This window comes from Notolepis coatsorum (assembly GCF_963971535.1).
Source record: "Notolepis coatsorum genome assembly, chromosome: 2".
Taxonomy (NCBI): Eukaryota; Metazoa; Chordata; class Actinopteri; order Aulopiformes; family Paralepididae; genus Notolepis; species Notolepis coatsorum.
Genome location: NC_140166.1, coordinates 138,889,722 through 138,911,472, shown reverse-complemented (window position 1 = coordinate 138,911,472; position 21,751 = coordinate 138,889,722). Strand labels below are relative to the sequence as shown.

The 21,751-nt window shown below is 47.2% G+C and overlaps 1 protein-coding gene across 1 annotated transcript in view; it reads right to left on the bottom strand.

Annotated features, from left to right (window-relative positions):
• dnah5 (dynein, axonemal, heavy chain 5) overlaps positions 1-21,751 on the bottom strand; it is a gene marked incomplete at both ends in the record, with an annotated part of 523,851 nt that overhangs the window by 460,185 nt on the left and 41,915 nt on the right. The window contains 4 exon segments of the mRNA XM_084308323.1: positions 8,792-8,951; positions 8,953-8,968; positions 10,478-10,571; positions 14,523-14,657. Of these exon segments, the coding sequence (XP_084164449.1) occupies positions 8,792-8,951; positions 8,953-8,968; positions 10,478-10,571; positions 14,523-14,657 (405 nt within the window).

The following is a 21,751-nucleotide window of genomic DNA, read 5'->3' as shown; positions in this document are numbered from 1 at the left end:
GCAATTTGCATATCGCCCCAACAGGTCCACGGAGGACGCCATAGCCCATGTGCTGCACACAGCAGCATCACATCTGGACAAGAGGAAGGGGAACTATGTGAGAATGCTGTTCATCGACTACAGCTCAGCATTCAATACCATAGTCCCCTCCAAACTCATAGCCAAGCTCAGGGACCTGGGCTTGAACTATGACCTGTGCCAGTGGGTCCTGGACTTCCTGACGGGCAGACCCCAGGTGGTAAGAGCCGGCAACTGCACCTCCTCATCCATCACGCTCAACATAGGGGCCCCCCAGGGCTGTGTTCTGAGCCCCCTCCTCTACTCCCTGTACACACATGACTGCGTAGCACAGCGGAACAACAACACCATCATCAAATTTGCTGATGACACAGTAGTGGTGGGCCTGATCTCTGCCAACGACGAAAGGGCCTACCTGGAAGAGGTAGAGAACCTGTCACAGTGGTGTCAGGAGAACTGCCTCTCCCTGAACGTCAGCAAAACAAAAGAGATGATTGTGGACTTCAGGAGGTCGGGGGTCAAGGACTACAGCCCCCTCAGCATCGACGGGGCACCAGTTGAGAGAGTGAACAGTTTCAAGTACCTCGGAGCCCACATATCCGAGGACTTGACATGGACCACACACATTGACAGTGTTGTGAAGAAGGCACGACAACGCCTCTACTTCCTCAGGCGCCTAAGGAAGTTCCAAGTCAGTCAGAAGATCCTTAGGAACTTCTACTCATGTACAATAGAGAGCATCCTGACCGGCAACATCACCTCCTGGTTTGGGAATAGCACTGCACAAGACCGTAGCAGACTACAAAGAGTGACACGTTCAGCCGAACGCACAATTAGAGGGGGGCTTCCCACCCTCCAGAACATTTACAACAAGCGGTGCAAGGGGAAGGCTAAGAGAATTATTAAGGACTCGAGCCACCCGAACAACTGCCTCTTTGAACTGCTGCCGTCAGGCAAGCGATACCGGAGTCTTATGGCGAGCACAGAAAGACTCAGAAGGAGCTTCTATCCCCAGGCCATCAGGCTGCTAAACGAACAATAATCGCTAAACGAACAATAATCACTATGCAACAACCATCAAATGCACACAGCACACACACCCACACGCACACACACACTCACTCAAACAAACAACACACTGCAGCACCCACTCTCCACACTTTAGATCACACAAACACACTTACACTTTATATTTATTGATAAAGGATTTGCACTACAACTCGTACACCTACTGTGAATTGTACCTAAACTGCACCTCGTCCATTTATGCCTTGCACTATATAGTATTGTATATTAGTACACTGCACAGTATTGTATATTGTATGGTAACTACGTCTACGAACATTGTACATATGTCTAAACTGAACACTGTGACCTCTTTTTTTTCTTCTAATTTTTACTATGTTTTTATTTCATACTATCTTGTCATGCACAGTCTCTGGAGCGCAACAGTAAGAAGCATTTTGTACAAAAGTATTCTGTACTTCTGTATGACAACTATTAAAGAAACTTGAAACTTGAAGAAACTTGAAACATGCGGAGACAGCCAGCGGCTCTCTTTTCACCTGGCAGCGAGGACTCTCATTGGTGAAGTGTAACGCGTGGGACGATCGGCCCAAGCTGCAGGCAATGCTGACTCCGTGAGTCGAGCTTTGTTACGTACTTTTGACTTCTATTTTTTACTTATCTATTTTATTTTTATCTAGCACACTCTCAGGAGCAGAACAGGAAAAAGCATTTCATATAAAAGTATTCTGTATTCTGTATATATAATAACTAATAAAGAAACTTGAAACTTGAAAGGTCCGCAGTCTGGTTCGGGGAATGGAGAGCTGATCAGTGTCTGTGGATCGCAGGGACCACATCCTGCCATCTTATCTTAAATGTCAAAGATTGTTCAACTTATTGTTGACTCATGCATCTGAAAGATGTGACTAGTTTTCGTGATGATTATAACAGGATAAGTTATTCAGACAAAATGGTCCTGTGTTCGGCCAGACACAATTCACATGTTGACAGCTGCCTGTGAGGTGAGAGAGATGGGTCAAAGGGAGTCGCTATGGTGACTAGAGATAGAATAGAATAGAAATACTTTATTCATCCCGAGGGAAATCCAGCAATTCATGATAGGTGCCAAGCAACCACACATTCCTTAAAGAGATAAAAAAAAAACCATGCTCAGTAGACAGAGCAGTCGTCATCCCCCCAAGCAAAGGGGGGGAGACGGGGGAGGGGAACACTCCATTCACTGACATACAGAAGAGAGACAGCCGTTGCCTAGGTAATGAGACGGGTAGATAACAAATTACAGAAAGGCAGTGGTAGATCGCTTATTACAGTTCAGTTGAGTCTGGATAGAGAGACAGACCACAGAGGGAGAACCCTGACGGGGCTGGGGGAGGGGAAATAGCGGACTGATTGATTGATTGAAAACTTTATTAACAGATTGCAGAATGGGTACAATACAGTGCAGCTCAATACACACAATTGTTAAGGGGATGCAGACCTGAGAAAGACTTTCGTCTTGTTTACATCAGGGTCCCCCATTTTCAATTCATCAAAAACATATATGACACACACGACATACAGATAGACAGTACTGCTACATCTATACATTTATGACATACCAGATTTACAAATACAGTACTGTTTGTGATACAAAAAGAGACTACAAAAGAGAGTATATACATTTGACCAAGAAACTGTACATTAGAGGAGGTTGGGTAGGTGGGGTGGGGGGGAACTGTACATTGGAGGTGGTTGGGTGGGTGGGGTGGGGTGGGGTGGGGGTGGGGGTTGGGTAGGCGGGGTGGGGTGGGGGAAACTGTACAAGCAAAACTGTACATTGGAATATCGACGAAACCATACTTGGTTCCAAGAACAGGGTCTTGTGTATTATTGGGTTAGGACATTTACTGTACATTGGAGGGGGTTGGGTTAGGACATTTACAGGGGCCAGTTTCAGGACCATGTGGAGAGAGCTAGCGAGCTAGGAGAGATACGCCGCACAACCAAGAGAGATGGAACTTATTAATTTAGTTTATTTTCTTAGACCTTTAAAGACTTTGTTCTTCTAATAAACTATATACACTAGTTTATAATATATAAACTTTCTAATAAATTTACCTTTTTTGATACAACCTGGACTTTCAACGTTTTGTTTTTACGAATGCAACCCGGGAGAAGAGAGCCAGCCGTGGGAGTACGAAATTCCACAAACGATTGCCCCAATGAACCAAAACGCAGAGGATCGATAAAACGGAGGCGATGAAGGCCGAGAACAGCGACCAGGCTGAGACACTATAATCGAACACATCCCTAAATGTATTGACTGTGTTCCCGCTCTTTTCTTTGTGTAAAGAGAATAAATTATTTCACTCTGGTCTTTGTCTCCCACTTCTCACTAACCCTCCTCTCACTCGCTACCCCTGCCTTTAAGCTTTTTTTTTTAGACTTCATCTCGATCTTATCTTTTGACTATTGTCATTGTATTTTTGTATCGTATTGAACTTTAGAAATCATCTCCTGATCATTATCATTTTGGACAGCAATTCATTAAATGTAATTTTTCAATGAATACGTCAGGGATATGCAATATTACAATTCCTTCTCACTCAAATGTTGATTTGAAGGTTTAGACGTTCCCCCAATTGCGCTTTTTAGCAGTCCCCTGAGAAGAATAACCCCATTAATCGAATCGAATCTATCTATCTATCTATTATATAATATAATCTAACCTAAGCCTCTGAGAGGAAGAAGCCCATTAAAACAGTCGTTTAGAAAATCAGTTTAAATTCCTATAAGATATACGAGGCACAAGGTCTTCATCTGACAGCAGCATATCATTCCCCCCCCCCCCCCCCCCAAGTTAAAACCAAAAAGAGAGACGTCTCACCCTGTGAAAGCTCTCACTCAACCCCCCCCCCCCCCCCCCCAGTTAACCTGTTAAGCCCCTAGCCCTATTTTCTGAAAATCCGCCAAAAAATACATACCTAAGTAAATGGAAGATTGCTCCACTTCTACAAGGTCCATTTGCATGTTCTTGGTATCTAGGGATATCTATGGATCTCAGGGAATGTGTTTCCAGAAAAATTGCGTCTGTTACTAGGCTTGAGTAAATTGTGATGAAACAAAGGAGAATATAAATTATGATTTTTCTTTGCATCTTTGACAGTGAATAACACCATGCTAATAATGACCAGACATGAATAACTGCCACTGAGCTCGTTCAGCACCTTCTTGAGATCACGCATACAAAGAATCTAAGCAAATGAATAAAGGGAAGATGATTCAACAGAAGGTTTTGTAGATAAAGTACTGAATACAGCCATCCGGACACATGCAATCTGAAATATTATTATAGAATATAGAATATCAGGCCTATAAATGACCTTATTATAGCCAAGTTGCACATCTATGGATCGGGCCAAATCTACTCATTCCAATGGCAGAGTTCAATTTGGATTTAGTATCATCAGGTGTGCAGCAAGAACCGTGAATGAAATCTACTGTATGTACAGTTCCTTTCTTATAATAGATATGGCTCCGCCATTTTGAATCTGTTTGCAACGTGAATTCTTGCTAAACGTTCACAGAAGGTAGACACACTAACTGCGCTCCAATATATGCCAATAACATTCATTTACATTTACATTTACATTTAGTCATTTAGCTGACGCTTTTATCCAAAGCGACTTACAAGTTCTGTACGACAGGTCATCAGGAAGGGTACAACTCTATCAGCTGAGTAACAATGTTCATCAAAGTGTTGCGTGTTACAGTGTAGGTTAGTTTTCAGTTTTGTGGTAGATAATCCCGATAAATAAGAGAAATAAAAATGTTTTAGCCACAAGTTTTGCTTGCAGGAAGCTGGTGTAATGTAGTTTTTCGAAATTGAGAGCTCTGGATGTCCTCTCCTCACTACAGTTACTACAGTACAAACCAAATTGTGACGCGAATTAAAAATGTTAATAAATGGATTTAAAAAAACTGATATTTCATTAATAACACTTTAACCTATTGGTAAACAAACGTATCGTTGAAAATATACACTATGACTGCTGTTTTGACAGGATTAGGGTCTTTACTCTTGGCTACATTTGGAGAAGAAAAAAAAACGCAACATTATGTCATACATTCTGGAGAGATTGATTTATGACGTGATATCATCCGAGGACCGCTCTGGGGCTAAAGACGTTAAAAACAACGGAGATTGCGCTTGTCACCAATGCAAGAGACTGCGGTCTCAACTCCCGGAGGAGTCAATATTTATCCCAGCCGAAGAGTGCGTTGCGTTTCTCTGATTGGCCATGACGCCCATGTGACCGCGGCAGCGCGAGAGAGCGGCAGTGCGGAAATAGGCTGCCCCCCCATCAATCTATTGGCCGGCCCCGCCTCTCGCTCTCTCTCTCTCTCTCGCTTGCGCGCACAGGGAGGGGGCGGGGGAGGAGGAAGGAGGGGGGAAGGACACATGGCACAGCAGGAGAGAGGACATTGGACGAGAGGCCAAGGGGAGGGATTTGCAAGGTGAGGGACAGGATCTCTGCATGAGGCTAGTTAAGGCTTCATTACTGGGATAAAATTGTGACTTGATTTATGTGTGTACGCCCTCTGACGTAGATCCTCTCTGTAATGTTTTTCTTTGACTGTGTGTGTGTGATTAGTGGTGTTGGAGGTTGTGGCTCACTGCCTTCCATCAATATAAGGCTCAGGCAGATGGGTACATTGCACCACTCCTGAAGACAGTCTATGGTTAATTTATGGAAGATGGCAGATGTCTTCTAATATGACCTCTTTGACATGCTGACATGGTCATATTAAATGACTAGCTCTAGTGTCTGACCGGTCAGTCCTCTAGCTCTAGTGTCTGACCTGTCAGATATTCTAGCTCTAGTGTTTGACCTGTCAGTCCTCTAGCTCTAGTGTCTGACCTGTCAGTCCTCTAGCTCTAGTGTCTGACCTGTCGGGTATTCTAGCTCTAGTGTCTGACCTGTCAGTCCTCTAGCTCTAGTGTCTGACCTGTCAGGTATTCTAGCTCTAGTGTCTGACCTGTCGGGTATTCTAGCTCTAGTGTCTGACCTGTCAGTCCTCTAGCTCTAGTGTCTGACCTGTCAGATATTCTAGCTCTAGTGTCTGACCTGTCAGGTATTCTAGCTCTAGTGTCTGACCTGTCAGTCCTCTAGCTCTAGTGTCTGACCTGTCAAATATTCTAGCTCTAGTGTCTGACCTGTCAGTCCTCTAGCTCTAGTGTCTGACCTGTCAGTCCTCTAGCTCTAGTGTCTGACCTGTCAGATATTCTAGCTCTAGTGTTTGACCCATCAGTCCTCTAGCTCTAGTGTCTGACCTGTCAGTCCTGTAGCTCTAGTGTCTGACCTGTCGGGTATTCTAGCTCTAGTGTCTGACCTGTCAGTCCTCTAGCTCTAGTGTCTGACCTGTCAGGTATTCTAGCTCTAGTGTCTGACCTGTCAGTCCTCTAGCTCTAGTGTCTGCATGAGGCTAGTTAAGGCTTCATTACTGGGATAAAATTGTGACTTGATTTATGTGTGTACGCCCTCTGACGTAGATCCTCTCTGTAATGTTTTTCTTTGACTGTGTGTGTGTGATAGTGGTGTTGGAGGTTGTGGCTCACTGCCTTCCATCAATATAAGGCTCAGGCAGATGGGTACATTGCACCACTCCTGAAGACAGTCTATGGTTAATTTATGGAAGATGGCAGATGTCTTCTAATATGACCTCTTTGACATGCTGACATGGTCTTATTAAATGACTAGCTCTAGTGTCTGACCGGTCAGTCCTCTAGCTCTAGTGTCTGACCTGTCAGATATTCTAGCTCTAGTGTTTGACCTGTCAGTCCTCTAGCTCTAGTGTCTGACCTGTCAGTCCTCTAGCTCTAGTGTCTGACCTGTCGGGTATTCTAGCTCTAGTGTCTGACCTGTCAGTCCTCTAGCTCTAGTGTCTGACCTGTCAGGTATTCTAGCTCTAGTGTCTGACCTGTCGGGTATTCTAGCTCTAGTGTCTGACCTGTCAGTCCTCTAGCTCTAGTGTCTGACCTGTCAGATATTCTAGCTCTAGTGTCTGACCTGTCAGGTATTCTAGCTCTAGTGTCTGACCTGTCAGTCCTCTAGCTCTAGTGTCTGACCTGTCAAATATTCTAGCTCTAGTGTCTGACCTGTCAGTCCTCTAGCTCTAGTGTCTGACCTGTCAGTCCTCTAGCTCTAGTGTCTGACCTGTCAGATATTCTAGCTCTAGTGTTTGACCCATCAGTCCTCTAGCTCTAGTGTCTGACCTGTCAGTCCTGTAGCTCTAGTGTCTGACCTGTCGGGTATTCTAGCTCTAGTGTCTGACCTGTCAGTCCTCTAGCTCTAGTGTCTGACCTGTCAGGTATTCTAGCTCTAGTGTCTGACCTGTCAGTCCTCTAGCTCTAGTGTCTGACCTGTCAGATATTCTAGCTCTAGTGTCTGACCTGTCAGTCCTCTAGCTCTAGTGTCTGACCTGTCAGTCCTCTAGCTCTAGTGTCTGACCTGTCAGTCCTCTAGCTCTAGTGTCTGACCTGTCAGGTATTCTAGCTCTAGTGTCTGACCTGTCTGGTATTCTAACTCTAGTGTCTGAATTGTCAGGTATTCTAGCTCTAGTATCTGACCTATCAGGTATTATAGTTATATTGTCTGATCGGTCAGATATTATAGCTCTAGTGTCTGACTGTCAGTCCTCTAACTCTAGTGTCTGACCTGTCAGGTATTCTAGCTCTAGTGTCTGACTGTCCTCCCTGTGCACAAGAGAAACAGAGACAGAGAGAGAGAGAGAGAGAGAAGATCTACGTCAGAGGGCGTACACACATAAATCAAGTCACAATTTTATCCCAGTAATGAAGCCTTAACTAGCCTCATGCAGAGATCCTGTCCCTCACAAACCCTAACCTTAACCAACTCCGAAATAATGCCTAACCTTACCCCTAACCTTAACCAACTCAGAAATAATGCCTAACCTTAACCCTAACCTTAACTTAACCCTAACCTTAACCAACTCCGAAAGAATGCCTAAACTTAACCAGCGGAAGAATGCACGTTTATAGCGAGAGATGATAAACGTAAAAAAGAAAGAAAAAATTGAAGTGATTCGAACTTGTGACCAACCGCACCGCAGGCTCCACAGCACGGCGGCGTACCAGTTGAGCTAAGCGTCGATGGAAAAACATCTGGGATTACGGCTACATAATGCCGCAAGCTCTGCCGCTCCGCTCCGCGGCTGCCGCGGGCCGTGTCGCAGCCAATCAGGGAAAACGCGGAAGCACTCGGCAGCACTCTTCGACTCCAATTAAAGAATAGGCCTCCCGGAGTCAGCATTGCCTTGGCTTGGGCTGATCGCTATACTAACTCGTTTGGCTGGGTTAGGGGGAGGGAAGCCGTGGGTGGGAAACTGGCGTTGTGGACAGTGACGCCTACAGGTCAGGTCTGGGCCCTTGCTCAGCGGAAGCAGGACTTGAGGAAGGCGGCGTGACCTCCCACGTGTTACACTTGACCAATGAGAGCCCTCGCTGCCAGGTGAGAAGAGAGCCACTGGCTGTCGCCGCACGTGTCGGAGGAAGCGTGCGGATACTTCAGGGTTCCCTTGTACCGACCAGTAAGAGAACATGCGCACAACAACCAGGTAGGGGAGGGGGGGGGGGGATTGGCACAACGACTAAATTGGGACGGGGAGAAAACAGAGAAAAATCTGAGAAAGAGAGATACAAAAAAGAGAGCCTGCTGCACTCAGAGCAGCAGAGATGTCTCACCCTGTGGATGCTCTCCGAGGTGACGGCCTTGGAGGCGTTGGCTCTGGTGAAGAAGACGCACACGCCAGTCAGAGCCACGTCTCTCCCCTCCGTCACAAACACCTTGGACTTCTTACTGCTGCGGGACGCCTGCTGGGGGACAGTCTGCTGGGGGACAGACTGCTGCTGCGGGACAGACTGCTGGGGGACAGTCTGCTGCGGGACAGACTGCTGGGGGACAGACTGCTGAGGGACAGACTGCTGCGGGACAGTCTGCTGGGGGACAGACTGCTGGGGGACAGACTGCTGCTGGGGGACAGTCTGCTGCGCGACAGACTGCTGGGGGACAGACTGCTGCTGGGGGACAGTCTGCTGGGGGACAGTCTGCTGGGGGACAGACTGCGCTGCTGCTGCTGAGAGAAGGTAAGACAAGACAAGACCAGACAAGTTAAGTTAAGCATGCAACATCCCACATATGGGACGTTTTTCGAACTTTTTGCAACCGGCACTTTGGCGACCCCTAGTGGCTCGGGTGTGCATATTTTGTCAAACAATATATATATCGAATTAAAGCCCCATTTGTTGCCTGTGGATAGCCCTTTCAGGTGACAAAATCCATTGAGCGGTTCTCGAGTTACATGCCGGTATTTGAGGCTTGTGCAAAGTACACTGTATTGCGCAAAATACCACTCCCGACTCAGGCTGCAGTATTTCCGTCAATCTAGATCCGATCTCAAAAATGATTGTGGATCGCTGTAGCCAATGAGTGTGGCTTACCAATGAAACACCACATGGGGATGTATGAATCTAAAAAACTGAAAAAAAACTAACGAGCGAAAACAGGAAGAGAAAAACAGCCGAATGAATTGAAGTATATGAGAAAACTGAGTTTTTCTTTGTACACAGTTTACCAAAATCACTCCTAATTACTCATTTCTGAATGGATCTTTATGAAAATTGGATATGTACTACATAAGGCTTCAAGCTATGGCTCCGTCTGGATTTGTAAGCCATAGCACCTTCTGGGGAAATACTACCTCTAGACTACTAACTACTACAGAAAAACTTGCGTCAAGTTTTTCTACAACTCAAGTTCAGACCTATATTACTCTATTACGTTAGCACTAAAAGTGAATTTTTTTTCTGGAATCAGAAACTTCAGAATGTCATCTTTCAGAAGAGACCAGGCTCATGCATGTGCTATAAGTATAAAGTATGTTGTTTTGGTTTGCAAAAAAAGTATGCAGTCCTCAAGTTCCAGTTAAAAAATTTCCACTTTTCTGCCCGCTTGATAACTATAGGGATGTTTGATATTGGCTTTTTTTACCGATATCCGATATACCGATATTGTCCAACTCTTAATTTCCGATACCGATATCAATGATACCGATATATGTGGGGTTCCCCCCCCGCCCCCCCCAAAAAACTGAATAATTTCAGGTAATTAACATTACATATCTCTTGTCGTGGAATTAACACAACATTATGCATACTTTTGACAATACATAAAATAAGAATTTGTTCTTACTTGCTTGCCTGGGTTAAATAAATGTAAAAGATAAAGAACATTTTTGAAAACAGATACCGATAATTTTCGATATTATTATTTAATGCCAATATCGGCCGATAATATCGGTAGGCCGATAATATCGGACATCCCTAACGAGAATGAGACAAGACTTCTCTCTGTGGTGCTTCTGGACATACCGTTGGCCTGGCCTCCTTCCAGCTCAGCCTCCTGGTAGAAGAACATGAGGTGAGGAAGACCCTCCACCGCGAAGAACTGCTCCATGCGCTCAATCTGCCAACGAGAGGAACAACCCGCATGGACAAGGATTATATAAGAAACATAATATTATATTAAGATTTTTATAAGAAACATATACCACATGCATTCAGAAGGTTTTTATAAGAAACATATACAACATGCATTCAGAAGGTTTTTATAAGAAACATATACAACAGGCATTCAGAAGGTTTTTATAAGAAACATATACCACATGCATTCAGAAGGTTTTTATAAGAAACATATACCACGTGCATTCAGAAGGTTTTTATAAGAAACATATACCACATGCATTCAGAAGGTTTTTATAAGAAACATATAATACAAGTCAAGTCAAGTCAAGAGTTTTAATTGTCACGGCATACAAGTATACAATGAAATGCGGGTGGTCTTTCCCGCGACGATGTGCAATACAGTGGTACAACATATAATAGAATCCAATAAAAAAACAACATTGTGCAATAAACAGGTAACAGGTAACATGGTGTGACATCTCGGTATCTGTACATAGTATTTACAGAGCATATAGGACATGCTAGGTAGCTTTAGTAGTGCAATACACTGTTCCTGTTGTTATACTAATTTAAAGTGGCCTTTCCTCTTGGCCATAAGTGTGCGTGTGTGCGGCGTGAGTGTGTGCCCGCTCGTGTTAAAGTGGCTGCTAGTGTGTGAGCGTGCACAGCGTGCGTGTCGTGTGTGTGCTCGTGTGTGCTTGTGTGTGGATAGTTCAGTGTTCTGTGGCACTCAATGTTCATTGTTCAAGGCTCTGATGGCCTGGGGGAAGAAGCTGAGCCTAAGCCTCTCCGTCCTAGTAGCTGGGGTTCGCAGGCGTCTGCCTGACCTCAGCAGCTGGAACAGGCTGTTATTGGGGTGGTGGGGGTCTTTCATTATTCTGCAGGCTCTGGATTTGCACCTCTTGTTGTATAGAACCTGCAGGGGAGGTAGTGCAATACCCGTGGTACGCTCGGCTGAGCGCACCACTCTCTGTAGGGCCTTCTTGTCCTGTGCCGTGCTGTTTCCATACCAGGCAGTGATGTTTCCAGTCAAGATGCTCTCTACAGCTCCTGAGTAGAAGGACTGGAGTATCTTCCCCGATACTCTGAACTTCCTTAACTGTCTCAGGTGGTAGAGGCGCTGCTTCGCTTTCTTTACTACTGTGTCTACTGTATGTGTGTTGACCATGTCAGATCCTCTGAGATGTGGACCCCCAGGTACTTAAAGCTGCTCACCCTGTCCACGGTAGCCCCGTTAATCATCAGTGGTGTGTGTGTCTCCTGCTGTCCTCTCCTATAATCCACGATCAGCTCCTTGGTTTTACCAATGTTCAGGAGCAGGCTGTTGTCCTGGCACCAGCGTTCCAGTACCTCAACCTCCTCCCGGTAGGCCTTCTCGTCGTTGTCCGAGATCAGCCCCACCACCACCGTGTCGTCTGCGAACTTCACTATGGAGTTGGAGCTGAACTTGGCCACACAGTCATGTGTGTATAGTGAGTACAGCAGGGGGCTCAGAACACAGCCCTGGGGGGACCCGATGCTCAGGGTGATGGTGTTGGAGGTCTGACCCCCCACCCTGACCGCCTGGGGTCTTTCACTCAGAAAGTCCAGTACCCAGGCGCTCAGGGCGGAGCTCAGACCCAGCTCGATCAGCTTGTCCACCAGTCTGGTGGGGACTATGGTGTTGAACGCTGAGCTGTAGTCAATGAACAACAGTCTCACATAGCCCCCCTTCTGACGGTCCAGGTGAGAGAGGGTGCTGTGCAGTACTTGGGAGACCGCATCGTCAGTGGACCTGTTTGGCCTGTATGCAAATTGCATAGGGTCCATATCGCTGGGGAGGGAGGCACAAATGTGATCCTTGACCAGCCTCTCGAAACATTTCATGGCCACAGAGGTGAGTGCCACCGGTCTGTAGTCATTGAGACCTGCTGGGGAGGGTTTCTTTGGTACCGGGATAATGGTAGACATCTTGAAGCAGGCAGGGACCACTGACTCCTTCAGGGATCGATTAAATATGGTGGTGAACACACTACAGGGGCTAGCTGGTTAGCACAGGACTTGAGTATGCGTCCTGTTATTCCATCTGGGCCAGCCGCCTTCCTGGTGTTCACCTGCATAAATGCTCTTCTCACACTGTGTACCGTCAATGAGAGAGCGTCCCCGCCCCCCGCGGATGCCCCCCCCCCCCCCCCCCCCCCTCCACAACAGCCAGCGCACCAGTGACGTCACTAGCCGTTGGGCTAGCAGTGCCACTGTTTGCACCAAACCGCGCGTAGAAGGTGTTGAGCTGGTCCGCAAGGGAGGCGTCGTCGCTCCCCATTGAGGGGGCGCTGACTTTGTAGTCAGTTATAGCCCTCAGTCCTTGCCATAAGCCTCTTGTGTCATTCTGTGCCATTTGTGCCTCCATCTTGTCGGCATACGTCCTCTTAGCAAGTTTAACAGCCTTGCGCAGAGTGTAGACTGTTGTCTTGTACTCTTCCATGTTTCCTGACTCTCTGCCCAGGTTATAAGCAGTGGTGCGAGAGTTCAGGGCTGCTTTGATAGTACTGTCCACCCATGGTTTCTGGTTTGGGAACACCCTCACCTTTTTTGTGGCGACAATACTATCAGCCAGCGTTGTTATGAATGACACCACAGCGTCTGTGAACTCGCTGACGTCACTGGTGCTCCTCTCGAACATTCCCCAGTCGGCGACGTCTAGTGCGTCCTGAAGCGTGGCCTCTGATTGGTCGTCCCATTTTTTTACCTCACGTGACACGACGGCGTCACGTGATCTCTGTTTGTAAGCGGGGACCAGCAAGATGGCGGCATGATCCAACGTGTTCGTTGCTCCCGCTAATGATGGGGCCGGTACAGCCTTGTATCCGGCTCTGAACGGGGTGTAGCAGTGGTCGAGTGTATTTCCTCCCCTTGTGGAGCAGACGATGTGCTGAAAGAAAGACGGCATGACTTTTTTCAGATTCGCCTGATTGAAATCCCCGGCTACAATCATGGCTGCGTCTGGGTGCTTGATTTGGTGAGTGTTCAGGTGGTCGTGTAGTTCCGCTAGGGCCCTGCCGACGTTCGCCTGGGGGGGAATGTACACTGCAGTCATGATCACTGCAGTGAACTCGCGTGGAAGATGGAACGGGCGAAATTGAATCGTGAGGTGTTCCATGTCGGGAGAGCATGAGCGGGAGAGTATCTTCACCTCCCCGGGGCTAGTCCAGCCGGTGTTGGTCATAAGGCAGAGACCCCCGCCGATGCTTTTCCCGGAGGCTTCTGTACGGTCCGCTCTGAAGATGGTGAAGGAGTTGGAGGGAGAGATGCTGTGATCGGGAGTCACTTATAAATAATATATAATATAAAACAAACATAAATGTAGACATTGTCTTAACAAACATATACAACAGGCGTTCAGAAGGTTTTTATAAGAAACATAATATACAACAGGCGTTCAGAAGGTTTTTATAAGAAACATATACAACAGGCGTTCAGAAGGTTTTTATAAGAAACATATGCAACAGGCATTCAGAAGGTTTTTATAAGAAACATATACTACATGCATTCAGAAGGTTTTTATAAGAAACATATACCACATGCATTCAGAAGGTTTTGTTAAGAAACATATACGGATATCGTTTCTGCCTTCAGATACTTACCTATACTCTTACTAGTTACGATACTGGCCAGTTAGACTTACTACCATAGTGTCTTTATACCTGCATCACTGTACATATTAAATACTACAACTCTGTACATACATCTGATTAGCACTATTACTCAATAGTACTGATTTATATATTGTATACCCAGTTTAATCACCTGTACATTGTATATTACTGTTGCACTTAACTGTTACATTTGCACTCTGGTTGGATGCCAAACTTCTTTTCGTTGTACTGTAATAGTAATTTGGACACTTCAAGCTCAATAACACACAACACACCACACACCACACACCACACACACACACACACACACAGCCTACCTGGTGTCCCTCCAGTATGGCGTCCTCCACTTCTGCTTTGTCCAGGCCGAGACAGGAGGCCACGATGCTGAGGACGTAGTCATGTCTCCCGTCCAGCTGCGCTCTCTTGGCCTCGCGCTCCTCCTTCAGCTTTTGCTGAGCAGACAGACACACACACACACACACACACACAGAGAGAGCACTTTTAAAAACCAGCTCAAAACATACCTTTTTAAGCTAGCTTTATTTGAACTAGTCTTGTTTTTCTTTATTTCTATTATTTTTACTTAAATATTTTATTATAATTTTTATCATTTTATTTGTTATTTTTCCATGTCTTATTTTACTGTTATTTGATAATTTTTTTCATTGTTTACAGTCTAATTTTGCTATTATTATTTTAACAATCTTTCCTTTTCTGTCTTTAATTATTATTATTTTATTTGTAATTGTTTTATTATGTTATTGTCTTACGATTTTGTGTTATTTTGCTATTTTTATCATTTTTTTTAATAAAGAATTATCACTTTAATGTTTTTTTATTTCATTGTTTTTAGTTTTTTTATGTAAAGCACTTTGAGCTGCAATCTGTATGAATGGTGCTATATAAATAAAGTTATTATTATTATTATCATACTAGTGTCAAGACCTGGTGGTGGGTTGTTCAGCTTTACCAGGGAGGACGCTTGTTTCAGGAACTTTTCAGCCCTGAGATCTTACAGCACAAGGCCACAGGGACACGTCATACACAACAAAACAGCAAGAGGTTTCTGGAGATATGATGCATTATATTCTACGTCACCCAGAATCACAATAGGAAGCCAATGGAAATATAATGTTTTAGGCAAATTTGCACATAAGGTCGGGGAAGCTACCGTAGCCACTGTGCCAAACTCACCACGACGCAGCTCAACCAGACCCTGGAGATTTACATGACTTGGTTTATGTCCAGAGCAAGGTTTCTTCTACAAGACGGTAAGGTAAACTAAGTGATAGACTGTCAGTAAACAGTTATACACATTCCACATTGGCGCGCATTTGCTTTATCAAACCAGGGTGTGTTTGCTTTAACAAACCAGGGCCCTGCTAGAGAGTGGGGCCTGTTTCAGTTGAAACAGGTGAAACATAGCTAAGGCCACCTATGATGCATTGCACACGCATACTGTAACTGAGGGGTACAATTCCCTGACTGTATTGATAAGTATGGTATCATTAAACCACTACCGCTTTATGTACTTTAACTACTGGCCACACAGTACATGATATAGATATGATGAACACTTTCCCACCTGATGAAACCAAGTCCACACAAATGTATCCGTCGAATCTTTAATATATAGCAAAGGGTATATACAACGTTCACGTAATGACATTTATGATTTGAATGCACTTGTAAGGCAAATGAGTATTCGTAGGCAAATCAACATTGAATGTCCAATCTCTGGTTACGCAGGAAGCAAGTATACAACCTGGTTCTTTAGGGAACTATAGCGATGGTACTTAATGATTATAGCTGGATACACTAAAGGGGGTCCCGCTGGTTGTAAGTCAGTAGGGGGGGGGGGGGTTAGGAGAGCCGCTGGCGATATCCCATCTGGCCAACGATTTCTTGGGAGAATTCAGAGTGCTGAACACGGTGCCCACAGAACCTTGGTCCACAGATGAATACAGTTGGGCCCTCTTGTAGACGGTAGCTGCCGGTCCACAACTAAGAGACGTGAGGCGACCTCACTCGGGTTAGAGCGCCGTCTCACCTGGACTCCTCTCGGGGGTAGTTCCAACACTTACCAGTGTTGGCTGCTATCCATGGCATAATCAAAGCACCCAAAGCAAGTAGATAATCCAAGCCGTGTAGGGCTCGCAGTCGTCCGGGTAAGGTAATCCAATGTGCAGGTCCACTCGTCCTTGCCCAGAACTCCTCGGATGAAAGCACCACACGTGGTCTGCCCAGCCTGGTTAAGACTCTAGATAACGCGAGGAAAACGATGGGGGTACTGCTCACTTTATAACTCTAACCGAACGATGCACCATACATAATAGACTATTATTAACTTAATAGAAATACGTCCCACTCGACGGTATAGTGCCAAACTATGACAATTCAACTATTAATCCACACAATGTCTCAATGCCATTCTGAGGCCAAGTTGACCATACTGCACCACACGTGTATCGTGGGTGAGGCTTAACGTCTTGCCACTAGGTTGGAGGGTAAAGAACTAAGGGCTAAGGGACTAAAAGAAAGTTCTACTTTACTTGCGCCATATATATATGCGCTGTGAACAAATAGTACCATTCGTATTTCGCCAGACGTATTCCTACGCGGAACCGGGCTAGTAACGACATGTTCGTCGGCACGATTGAACTTGAACCAAGGGGCTTGGCTGCTGGCGCCAAGTTCTTGTCCAATGAGAGAATGAAACTATTATGGGCTGTTAGTAGACTAAAGGGATATTCAGTGTATATGTACAAGGAATATACAAGGGATATCAAACGATATACAAATACTATTAAATATATATCCATAAATAAATATATATATTCGGTTTAATCTGATCCTTCACAACAGCCGCCCCCTAATTAGTCCCACCTAATTAGCTAAGCAGAGACAGATTAACCGCACTGTCTACCACTCAAGGTCCGCTGTAAGGGTCAGTCAACTCACAAAGTCGTGGGGTCATGGTCGTCATCGATAGTGTCTGAGAGTCTGGGCAGTTCTATTAGCCTCGCCACGGGTCGTGTGTAAGTTCGCCCTTGGACGAGCACCTCAGCTGCTCGGACCTTGCCATCGGCACCGGTGATCACTTTGCTTACGCGGCCAGCCGGCCACATAGCTCTGGGTAGTGACTGGTCGATAATCATGACGACTGTTCCTTCTGTCAAATTGTCTCTCTCTTTTACCCACTTCTGGCGGGTCTGTAGAGACGGTAGGTAGTGGAGTAGAAAGCTGTTCCAAAACTTGTCAGCTAGTACTTGACTGTACCTCCACATTCTTCGGCCGTTCGCTTCTTCAGGTCTGTACATTGTCTGGGGTAGCGCGGGGTCCAGCCGCCCCATCAAGAGTGTGTTGGGGGTGACTGGGTCGACATCTGCTATATCACTGGAGACGTAGCCGAGGGGCTTGGAGTTCAATACTCCCTCGATCTCCGTGAGGACTGTCATTAGGACTTCTTCCGCTACAGTCTGGGCCCCAAGCACGGCGTACAGGGCTGTCTTTATAGAACGTACTTCTCGTTCCCAGGTTCCACCGAAGTGGGGTGCGTTCGGGGGATTAAACTGGAAGTCAATCTGGGATGGAGCGAGGTGGGTCTTAAGTTCTGGGCCCATAGCTTGGAAGCTCTCTCTCAGCTCTCTTTCTCCGCCTTTGAAGTTTGTCCCGTGATCAGACAACAATGTAGACGGTTTTCCTTTCCGTGATGTGAATCTTCGGAAGGCCATAAGGAATGAGTCTGTGCTCATGGTTGGAAGGAGTTCGATATGTATCGCTCTGGTGGTCATGCATTTGAATACAATACCCCACCGCTTCTCGGTTCCTCTTCCTTTCTTTATATACAACGGGCCAAAACAGTCCATGCCTGTGGAGTGGAATGGCTTGTCGCCGAGTCGGAGGCGACAGGGAGGTAGGTCAGCCATCCGGGGTATGCTGGGCTGCGCGCGCCACTTTCGGCAGTCTAGACAGGTTCGCTGAGACTGCTTCTCTTCCTTGAAGTATCCAATAGCGACGTCTGATCTCCGCGAAGACTCTCTCTGCTCCTGCGTGGTGTACATCCTCGTCGTATTTCTTTATGATCAGCTCTGTGACCTTGTGTCGGCTGTTCAAGACTATCGGGTACTTAACGTCATCCGGTAGATTGGGGGCCCTCCGCAGACGACCACCCACTCTGATGAGATTATGGGCGTCACTCTCGGGTGCCAGGTGGAGCAATCTGCTGTCTGATGGGACGGGCTTTCCTCCCTGTAGACAGTCTAGCTCGTCGGGGAACGAGTCTCTCTGGGCTCGTTGTAGTAGAAGAAGTTCTGCTTCTTCGTAGTCAGCTGCTGAAATGTCGGCAGTGGGCTGAATCTCTGGGTGGTGCCACAGAAATGTCTTTAGTTGCGCACTCTGTAGGGTGAGGCAATCATCTATGTTGGGGTCTGTGGAGGCGACTGTGCTCAGTCCACAGAACATAGGTTTCTTGTTCTCAGCCTCCTCTTTACTCGCCTCCCGTGGGGTGGGCGTAGGCCACTCTCCTTCCGGGAGCTTGAGGAACTCTGGTCCGTCACTGTAGATGTTGTGACGGGTGAGGTCATCTAGGGACATTCCCCGGGTGATGACGTCAGCTGGGTTGTGTTTGGTGTCCACATACCGCCAGCTCGCTGCTTCTGTTAACTCTTGAATCTCTGTGACTCTGACTCCCACGAAGACCTTGTATCTGCATGAATCAGACTTGATCCATGTGAGTACTGTCGTGGAATCTGACCACAAGATTGTTCTGTGCACCGGAATGGTGAGTTCACGTTGGATTAACGTGGCTAGATGCGCTCCTGCTAGGGCTGCGCAGAGCTCTAGACGCGGGATAGATTGTTGCTTTCGTGGGGCTATTCTTGAGCGAGCCAGGATGAAAGCAGTGTGTATCTCTCCTCCCTTCTCTTGGGCACGCAAGTAGGCCACCGATCCATAGGCTACTTCGGAGGCGTCACTGAAGACGTGTAGATCCATCTTGCATGTCTCTGGCCTCACTGTGGGTGGGAAGTAGCTGCGGCGTATATTGACGCCTGGGAGTGAGCGGAGTTCCGTCTCCCACTCTCTCCATGTGGAGGCAAGGGGTGCGGGTATTGGGTCGTCCCAGCCCTGGTCCTTGTCCCATAGTGCTCGTACAATCATCTTTGCCCTGGTGGTGTAAGGTAGAATACATCCCAACGGGTCATATTGTCTGGCGAGTGTTCTGTACACACTCCGTCTGGTGGTCGGTATCGCCGTCGACCTTCCCTGCTCCGTGGTCAGGGGTTTGTGTCTATAGTGGAGCGAGTCTGTTTTGAAGCGCCAGACTAGTCCTAGTGTCATTTCTTGGGCTTCTCCTGGGATTGTCGCCATCCAGGTCTCGCTGCTGGCAGCCTTGTCCGCGGGGGAGAGGCTGCGCAATACGTGCGGGTCGCTGCTGGCCCACTGCCTGAGATCAAAGCCGCCTTTGATCAGGGAGGCGCGTAGCTTGAGTAGGAGAGCCTCGGCTTCTTCTTGAGTCGAAACGCTTTGTAAACAGTTGTCCACGTAGAAACTGTTCTTCACACTGTGTCGGACCTCTTCATCTGCTGCTGGGTCCTCTGCGACGTGTTTCTGTAGTGCAAATGTAGCACAGCACGGGCTGCATGTGGTTCCGAAGGGGAGGACTTCCCACTGGTAGATGGCTGGGTGCTCATCTCCGGTCCTCTCTCTCCATAGGAACCGCAGTAGGGGCTTATCCTCCTCCACTAGTCTCACCTGCAGGAACATCCCTTTGATATCCCCGCTGATAGCCACCTTGTCCTGGCGGAAGCGTAGTAGCACGCCTAGTAGAGAGGGGCCGAGTGTGGGGCCGGGCAAGAGCTCTTTATTCAGATTCTGGGATCCGATCTGGTAGCTGCAGTTAAACACAATGCGATCCTTGCCGTTGTGGTGGACCTTGTGGTGCGGCACGTACCATGATTCGGTCGTCTGATCGGCCTCTTTAATGTCAATCTTCATTACGTGTCTCGCTGTGATTAGCTTCTCAATCTCAGCGCGGTACACACTCTCTTGAGCGGGGTCTTTGGCTAGGCGCCGCTCTGTGTTCAATAGATACCGCTCCGTAGCTTCTTTCGTGGCGTGAAAGGTGGGCATTCCATCTCGCCTCAGGAGTGGAGTTGCGTATCTCATCACTCCGCCGACTGTGACTCTCTTTGTCCCTTGCTCGAGGAGGTTTATGGCGTAAATGTCTTCTTTAGAACGAATGTCTTTCTTTTCGTTCTTAAAGGGCATTGTCTCTAGTGTCCATAGCCTCTCGACATGCTGCAGGAGAGTGGTGTCTTCTTCTGTCACTCTGGAGTGGAGGCAGCTAGTGGCTGCAGTTCGGTTGAGAGATTTAGCGAGGGGGCCTTGTAGTGTCCATCCTAGGCGGGTCTCGACTGCTGCAGGACAGCCTCTGGGTCCTGTATGGACCCGGTCTATCGGGACTATGAGGTCTGCATGGTCGGAGCCTATCAGCAGGGTCGGGGTGGCGCCGTCTATGAGCGGGATAGGTAGTTGACGCAGGTGCACATATTTATCCATCAGCTTGGCGATGGGGTAGGTGTACTGTGATAGTCCTATTTCTTGGCTGGTGAAAGCATTTGTAATCCTATACCGTCGCTCTGGCTGCCCACTTGCTGCGATAGTGAAGGAGACATTCTCGCCTTTTATCGTCTTTAAATCTCTTCTTATTGTCCGAATCGTCATTTGGTTCTCGCTCCCCCGCAGTCCCAGCTGGGCCGCAGCGGACGCGAGCAGAAGGGTCTTCTCTGACCCGTCATCAAGGACGGCGTAAGTGTCCATGACTTTATCTCGGTAGCTCAATGTTACACGGACTACCTTTAAGAGCACTTGGGCGCCGCTGCTGCTGGCGGGGTCAATGTACATGACACTTGCCTTGGTGCTGCTCAATGGTGCAGGTGCAGGCTTTCTTCTGTTACTGTCGTGTAGGACATCTAGGTGGGCTCCGTCACACCGACTGCACCTCTTCTTTAGGCGGCACTCGGCTGCCATGTGACTGCGCGCACATCGGTAACAGCGCCTGTTGGACTTTATCCATTGACTCACTTCTTCTGCATTCATCTTGGTGAACAGGTCACATTGTGACAGCCAGTGTTCCTTCTCGCAGTACGGGCACACCATCTTCCACTTCTCTTTCCTCGAGGGGGTACTGTGGTTCTTACTGCTCGGTACTGATTCTGATTGGTGCATGACAGTCACCGATCTTCTTCCATCGTTTATTCTCCTGGGTCCCTCTCTGGAGCTTGGTGTGCTCCGCACGAACGTATCCAGTCGTAAGCTGCTGACTTCTCTCGCCAGGAAGTCGGCTAGGTCGAGGAGGGATGGTTCGGGACCGTTAGGATCAAGGTGGTCTCTCTGCCGCCTAAAGCGCTCTTGTCTGGCGGGTGGCAGCTTCTCTAAAATCCTCTCGACGTTAGAGTTGGCGTATAGCTCGTGCATACCCTTTTCTCGTTGCGCTCCCAGCATCCCTACCAGGGACTGCACTTTTATAGACAGGTCGTCTAAT